The 6,942-nt window shown below is 46.0% G+C and overlaps 2 protein-coding genes across 2 annotated transcripts; both read left to right on the top strand.

The window, feature by feature from the left end:
* The first annotated feature begins 554 nt into the window (after nt 1-554).
* On the top strand, nt 555-1,546 carry LOC111367002. Its single transcript, XM_022987679.1, has 2 exons — nt 555-641; nt 851-1,546. Exons 1-2 carry the CDS (start codon nt 555-557, stop codon nt 1,544-1,546), a joined length of 783 nt encoding a protein of 260 aa, XP_022843447.1.
* Nucleotides 1,547-2,972: 1,426 nt separating this feature from the next.
* Nucleotides 2,973-5,087, top strand: LOC111367003. Its single transcript, XM_022987680.1, has 5 exons — nt 2,973-3,536; nt 3,651-4,061; nt 4,163-4,459; nt 4,589-4,702; nt 5,040-5,087. The coding sequence occupies exons 1-5, from the start codon at nt 2,973-2,975 to the stop codon at nt 5,085-5,087; spliced, it is 1,434 nt and encodes a 477-aa protein (XP_022843448.1).
* Nucleotides 5,088-6,942: the final 1,855 nt, after the last annotated feature.

The raw sequence follows: 6,942 nt of genomic DNA on the forward strand, positions 1-6,942 counted from the left end.
TAGGCCATGGTGGATCTGTAAGAAAAGATGGAAGAAATCGTAGCCCAAAAGATGGATGATGCACTATCCAAGAGGAAGGATAAGTAGAGGCAGATGGTTTTGGAGGAAGCCCGTTTGCACCTGAGGTCATGGTAGTCTCCTTACCTAAAGGCTTTAAACAGCCCATGATAGAAGTATATGACGAAGTCACGGATCTGCTTGACCACTTGTGGACCTTTGTAGATCTGATGAGACGTTACGCGGCCCCGAACGCAGTGATGTACCGGTCCTTTCCCCCCACACTCAGGAAGGAGGCCAGGGACTGGGTAGCAAACTTGGCCCCGCGGTCTATCAAGACGTTTGATGAGCTCTCCAGGAGTTTTGTTGCTTACTTCCTAAGTAGTAAGAGGAAGGGGAAGACGACCATTGAGTTGATGCAGGTCGTACAGGAGAAGGATGAGTCATTGCAGGAATACTTGGCTAGGTTTAGCCGGGTGACTCTTGGCATAAAGGACTTGCAAATGTCCACAGTGGTTACCACCTTGATGAATGGAACGTGAAATCGGGCCTTTAAGATGTCACTCTCCAAGAATTCTCTGGAGTCGATGCACAACCTGTTGAAGAAGGGAGACAAGTACGTCAATACGAAGGAAGCGAAGAAGGTAACTAAAAGTCTTAGGGATGGATGGGAGAGGAAGCTCATAAGCAAAAGACAAATGATGAGCGAAGGCACGCTAATAAGAATAAGCCGAAGAATGAATGCATGAACAAGGGTTATACCTAGGACCGGTCAGTTAAGTAGAAGCGAGAGGAGGTATAAGCACCCACCCATTTGAACATCCCACGTACAAAGTTATTAATGGAAATACAGCACATAAAAGAGCTCGAATGGCCTAAACCGATGCTAACTCCCTCCAGCAAGAGAAATCAAAGTAAGTATTACCATTTTCAAAAAGATCACGGACATGATACCGAAGAATGTCTGCAGTTGAAGAAGGAAATTGAGCACCTACTAAGGCGGGGACTATTGGCTAAGTATTTAAAAAATGATAGGGGCAAGCAAAGGCTCGAGGATCGACCCCCGCCAAGGGTAAGAGTGATAAAAATGATCATCGGTGGCGTAGCATCTGGCGATGACTCAAATTTTGCTGGGAAGAGCTATTCGCGTTCTGTGGGGGTCTGCTCTATCCAGAAAAAAGCAAGGTTCAACCAGAGCATTACTTTCGACGAAAAGGACTTGATCGGTATAACGCATCTCTATGATGACGCCTTAGTGATAGTAGGCGATATAGCGGATTTTGACGTGAAGAGGGTACTAGTTGACGGGGGAAGTGCGGCGAACGTCCTCACCTGGAATGCCTTCTTGGGTCTAAAAATTCCCCCCGAGAAGTTAACGATGGTGACTACCCCTCTACAAGGCTTTGGAGGAGCAACAGTGATATCGGAAGGAACTGTGGAGCTTCCAGTTACGCTAGACACGTATCCAGCGACAATGGTGATTGTGACTAACTTCTTGGTTGTCAAGACCCCATGGCCTACAATGCCATCTATGGCCAGCTATTGCTAAACGCAGCTGGTGCTATCCCATCAACCTACCATCAGGTTATGAAGTTCCCAACTAGCAGGGGAGTTAGTTGCGTGCGAGGGGACCAGCATACATCAAGGAAATGCTATGTGGATAGTATACAGGCTAAAGGCTCACCACCAATCATGATGCTGGATGTGGAACTCCCAAGGCAACGGATCGAACCGCTCGATATGACTGAAAAAATCTTTATAGCCGAGGGACGGGATTTTAGTGTTGGAATAGGTCTGGGATCCGAGGAGAAGGAAAAATTGACAAAATGTCTAGCCAGTAACTTGGATATTTTCGCTTGGGGCCCAGAAGACATCCTAGGGATTAGCCCCACCGTCGCACAACACCGTCTTAGAGTCCAACCAAGGGCTAAGCCAGTAAATCAGAAAAAAGAAATCTTGCCCTAGAGAGGCAAGCCGCAGCCAAAGCAGAGGTAGAAAAATTGCTACAGGCGGGTTTTATTCGAGAAGTGCAATACCCCGAGTGGTTGGCAAACATCGTACTTGTGAAGAAGTCAAATGGAAAGTGGCGCATGTGTGTAGATTATACTAGGTTGAACAAGGTATGCCCAAAAGACTCATACCCGCTTCCTAGGATAGATCACCTGGTAGACGCTACATTGGGTCATGAAAGGCTTAGCTTTCTAGATACATTTTTCGTGTACCATCAAATTTCAATGGCCGATTCCAATCAGGAGAAGACGTCATTTATCACAAATTTTGGCACATATTATTATATAGCCATGCCATTCGGTTTAAAAAACACCGGGGTAACTTATCAGAGGATGGTGAACAAAATCTTTCGTGGGTCGATCAGGGATGTTGTAGAGGCCTATGTTGACGACATGGTGGTCAAGAGTACCAAGGCTGATGACCATGTCGCCAGTTTGTAGAAAGTGTATGATGTTGCCCAACAAAATAGATTGAGGTTCAATCCAGAGAAGTGTGTTTTTGGTACTGCAGGAGGAAAATTCCTAGGCTTTATGATCACGCAAAGGGCCATCGAAGTGAACCCGGATAAAATTCAGGCAATACTGAAAATAAAAAGTCCCACCAGTAGGAAGGAGGTCCAAAGACTAACAGGGCGGATAGCCGCTTTAAATCGTTTCATGAGCCGGGCCGCGAACAAATGCTACCACTTCTTCAAGGCTATAGAGGGTTCCTCTAATTTTGAGGGGACCCAGGAATGTGAAGAGTCACTTAGGTGCCCGAAGCAATCATTACAAGAGCCCCCGATCTTGACTAGTCCATGCCCCGGGGACGTGTTGTGTCTCTACTTGGCAGTCTCACCACGGGTAGTCAGCACGGTGCCGGTGAAAGAATTTTCAAAGGAGCAAAAATTGGTCTACTATGTGAGCCAAGTATTGAGGGGCCCAGAGGTAAGATACAGCCTGGCTAAATAGCTAGTGTTTGCATTAATGGTCATGGTTAGAAAGCTGAGACCATACTCTCAATCTCACGCGGTGCAAGTAATGACCAACAAACCTATCAAGCAGATCCTGCATCAACTAAAAACTTCTGCGAGGTTGTTGAAATGGGCAATCGAGTTAAGTGAGTTTGATATTAAGTTTAGGCCAAGGACGGCTATTAAGGTGCAAGCTCTAGGAGACTTCATCCCTGAGCTCACCATCCCACTTGAGCACCTGCCGGGGGAACAAGCAGATTGGAAAATTTTTGTGGATGGATCTTCGAACGATGAGGGATCCATGGTGGGGATCATAATAATAGGACCAAATGGTGAAGAGTTGGAATACTCGCTACGTTTCGAATTTCCAACCACAAATAATGATGCCGAGTACGAGGCGGTGATCATGGGTTTAGCAACTAGACTTAGGGTAACTTCAGTAGAAATTTGCAATGACTCTCAGTTGATAGTCGGGCAAGTGACAGAGAAACTCGAAGCAAAAGACGGAAAGATGGCAGCATATTTAATGGAGGTCAAAAATTTGCAGAAGGGGTTCGCCAAGTCTAAAATAACAAAGGTCCCTCGAAAAGACAATTAGCCGGTGGACACATTGGCTAAGCTTGCATCCGCTAACCCCAGACATCTGTCTCGCACAGCAAACATGCAAATCTTACTATGACCTAGCATCCAGCATGCGGTCGATGTTGTAAATGTCGAGCATGGGGAAAGTTGGATGGACCCATTGATTGAATATCTCACAAAGGACAAGCTACCAGAAGATGCTTTCGCGGCAAGAAGGCTAAGGGCTCGGGCAGCCTCTTTCGCTATCATCGACGGACTACTTTACAAGCGAGGTTTCACAATGCCGTATTTGAAATGTTTGCGACCTACAGAAGCATGGGATGTGCTAGTCAAGATACATGCAGGAACTTGTGGCAATCACCAAAGGGTAATCGCCCTTGCGTTCAAGGCACTACGACAAGGATATTATTGGCCTAGCATGAAGGAAGATGCTAAGGAGTTGGTGAGGAAGTGCGATGCATGTCAACGCCATGGAAATTTGATCCACATTCCAATCAAGAAGCAGACGACAGTTTTTGGGGTGTGCCTTTCTTCCAATGGGGGATGGACATCTTGGGGCCTTTGCCCCTAGCCAAGGGGCAAAGGAAGTTCTTGCTAGTTGCCATAAACTACTTCACTAAGTGGGCGGAGGCTGAGCCCTTGGCCACCATCACAACAACAAAGGTGCAAGGTTTCGTCTGGAAAAATATAATGTGTAGGTTTGGCATACCCAGAGTAGTTATTACATATAATGGCAAACAATTCGACAATCACAAATTTAGAGCCTTCTGCACAAGCTACCACATCGATCACAGGTTAATTTCAGTCGCTCACCCTCAGTTAAATGGACAGGCTGAAGTGACCAATCGAACCATATTATGGGATCTGAAGACAAGGTTGGAAAAGGAGAAAGGACTTTGGACGGACGAGTTGCCCAATGTACTATGGGCGTATCACACGACCTCACGAGAATCGACTGGTGAATAACCTTTTAAGTTGTCATTCGGGATGGAGGCAGTTGTCCCTGTTGAAATTTTGAGTGAGACTGGTCGAATGAAAATCAAGTAGCTTGACGTTGCAGTCACCAGGGCGGAACTCGACTTACTCGAAGGGGCTAGAGAAAGGGCAGCGATAAGGATGTTAGCATATAAGCGAAGGGTCGCTGAATATTTCAACCGAAGGGTAAGATCTAGAGTTTTTCAACCAGGAGATCTAGTACTAAGAGATGTAGTCACAACAGGACATCCCTATCGAAGCTTGGGCCGAATTGGGAAAGGCCATATGAAGTAATCCGCAGCCTCGAAAAAGGAGCCTATAGTCTGAAAGCTATGAAAGGGAAGCCATTGGGTAGGCCATGGAATGTGGAACATCTCAAAAAGTACTATTAGTAGACCCGCAAATCAGAAAGATAGGTTGTTCCCTTTGTAAATACAGTAGATAGGTTGGTTTAATCGTTCCCTTAATGTAAGGCATGTTATAGGCACTATCTATTGCAATTATTCATAATATTCAATGAAAGGCCCCGGAGGTGGCAGATGATGAGGGCGCTAAGGAAAGGCTAGCCTAGTTGGGATGTCCCGGTGCTCCTCCTGAGCTCCCTAAACCAGGCAATTTATATGTTTATATGCAGCTTTAGCCCCCCACGACAGCTCGACAATGTTTTTCGTTCCTAGCGGACAGTCATAAAAATCAAAAATTTGGTTAAGGCCCTAAATCGCTAGACCCCACAATCGACGGTTGTCATAGCCCAAGGGGTTAGGCGGAAAGTCATCAAAATCAAAATTTTGGTTAAGGCCCTAAACCGCTAGACCATGCGCTCGACGGTCGACATAGCCAAGGGGGCTAGGCGGAGAGCCACGAAAACCAAAAATTTGGTTAAGGCCCTAAACTACTAGACCACGTGCTTAATAGACGACATAGCCCAAGGGGCTAGGTGAAGAGCCATAAAAATAAAAAATTTGGTTAAGGCCCTAAACCGTTAGACCCCACGATCGACGGTCGGTATAGCCCAGGGGCTAGCGAAGAGCCATCAAAATCAAAAATTTGGTTAAGGCCCTAAACCACTAGACTCCACAATCGACGGTCGGCATAGCCCAAAGGGCTAGGTGGAGAGCCATCAAAACCAAAAATTTGTTTAAGATCCTAAACTGCTAGACCACACGCTCGACGATCGACATAGCCCGGGGGCTAGGCGAAGAGCCATAAAAGTCAAAAATTCGGTTAAGGCCCTAAACCGCTAGACCACGCGCTCAACAGATGACATAGCCCAAAAGGCTAAGCGGAGAGCCATAAAAATCAAAAATTTGATTAAGGCCCTAAACCGCTAGACCATGCACTCGACGGTCGACATAGCCCAAAGGGATATGTTGAGAGCCATAAAAACAAAAAAATTGGTTAAGGCCTTAAGCCGCTAGACCATGCACTCAACGGATCGACATAACCCCAAACAAGCGGATAAAAATTAGTATTTAAAATACAAAAAAGAGTTGAACAATAACAACGTTCAATAAGAAGGTTTCCATACACAAAGTGAAATATAACTTCCCGTCCATATCCCGAATCGGTAAGCCCATAGCATTCAACAAAGAAGCAACCAAATGCAAAATACGAAGTGATTTTCAGTCCACATCCTGGACTGGTAGGAAGCAAAAAACTAACAAAAATGAGCGGCTACGGAAATAGCTAAGAGATCTTCAGATGAAAAATGACTCAACTCGAGTGAGAGGTCCCTTCGCTCGCACCCCGCGATATGTGTCCGAGGGTCTAAGACTGAGGGGCTCCGCCATTTCGGCCTTTGCGTTGCACTAAAAATCTGTCCAAACTCAACGGATCAATAGAAAGGTGCTAGACAGATATCCACTCCTTCGACAACTTGATGGACGTAGCTATCGCCTTTTCTCCGTATGAATGAAGAACTTTGGCAAAATCCGACGATGACTTATACTGCTCTATAGATGCCTCTGAGTCCTTAGTGTACTCGACGGAGGCCTTGTATCACCCCACTGCCTCCTCCGATGCTCAGGCCAAAATGGATCGCAAATTATCAATTTCAGTCTCTTGCTCGTGAGCACGAGCCTCCAAGGTCTCGACGGACTTCCTCAAGGAGGAATTTTTCTTCCTAAAATGATGAACCTATTTTTTCTTGTCTTCCGAGAGGGCTTTCAACTTCGACGCTTGGCGGAGGCTCGACTCAACAAGCCTAGTATACAAGGCCACAACCTAATAGACAAAGGGATGAAATGGGAGGCAAGTGTTAGGTAAGTTGGAAAAAATAAGTCAAACTCTTAGGAGAAAAAGTGACAAGAAACTTACCCTCTGAGTATAGACAGCCAAGGCTCTCTCAATATCGTTAGCACTACGCCCGGCAATTGCCCTAGTCCTAGTAGGTGTCACCAAGGATTGTAACACCCCCATCTCATGAT

Source organism: Olea europaea, chromosome 18 (assembly GCF_002742605.1).
Source record: "Olea europaea var. sylvestris chromosome 18, O_europaea_v1, whole genome shotgun sequence".
Classification (NCBI taxonomy): domain Eukaryota; kingdom Viridiplantae; phylum Streptophyta; class Magnoliopsida; order Lamiales; family Oleaceae; genus Olea; species Olea europaea.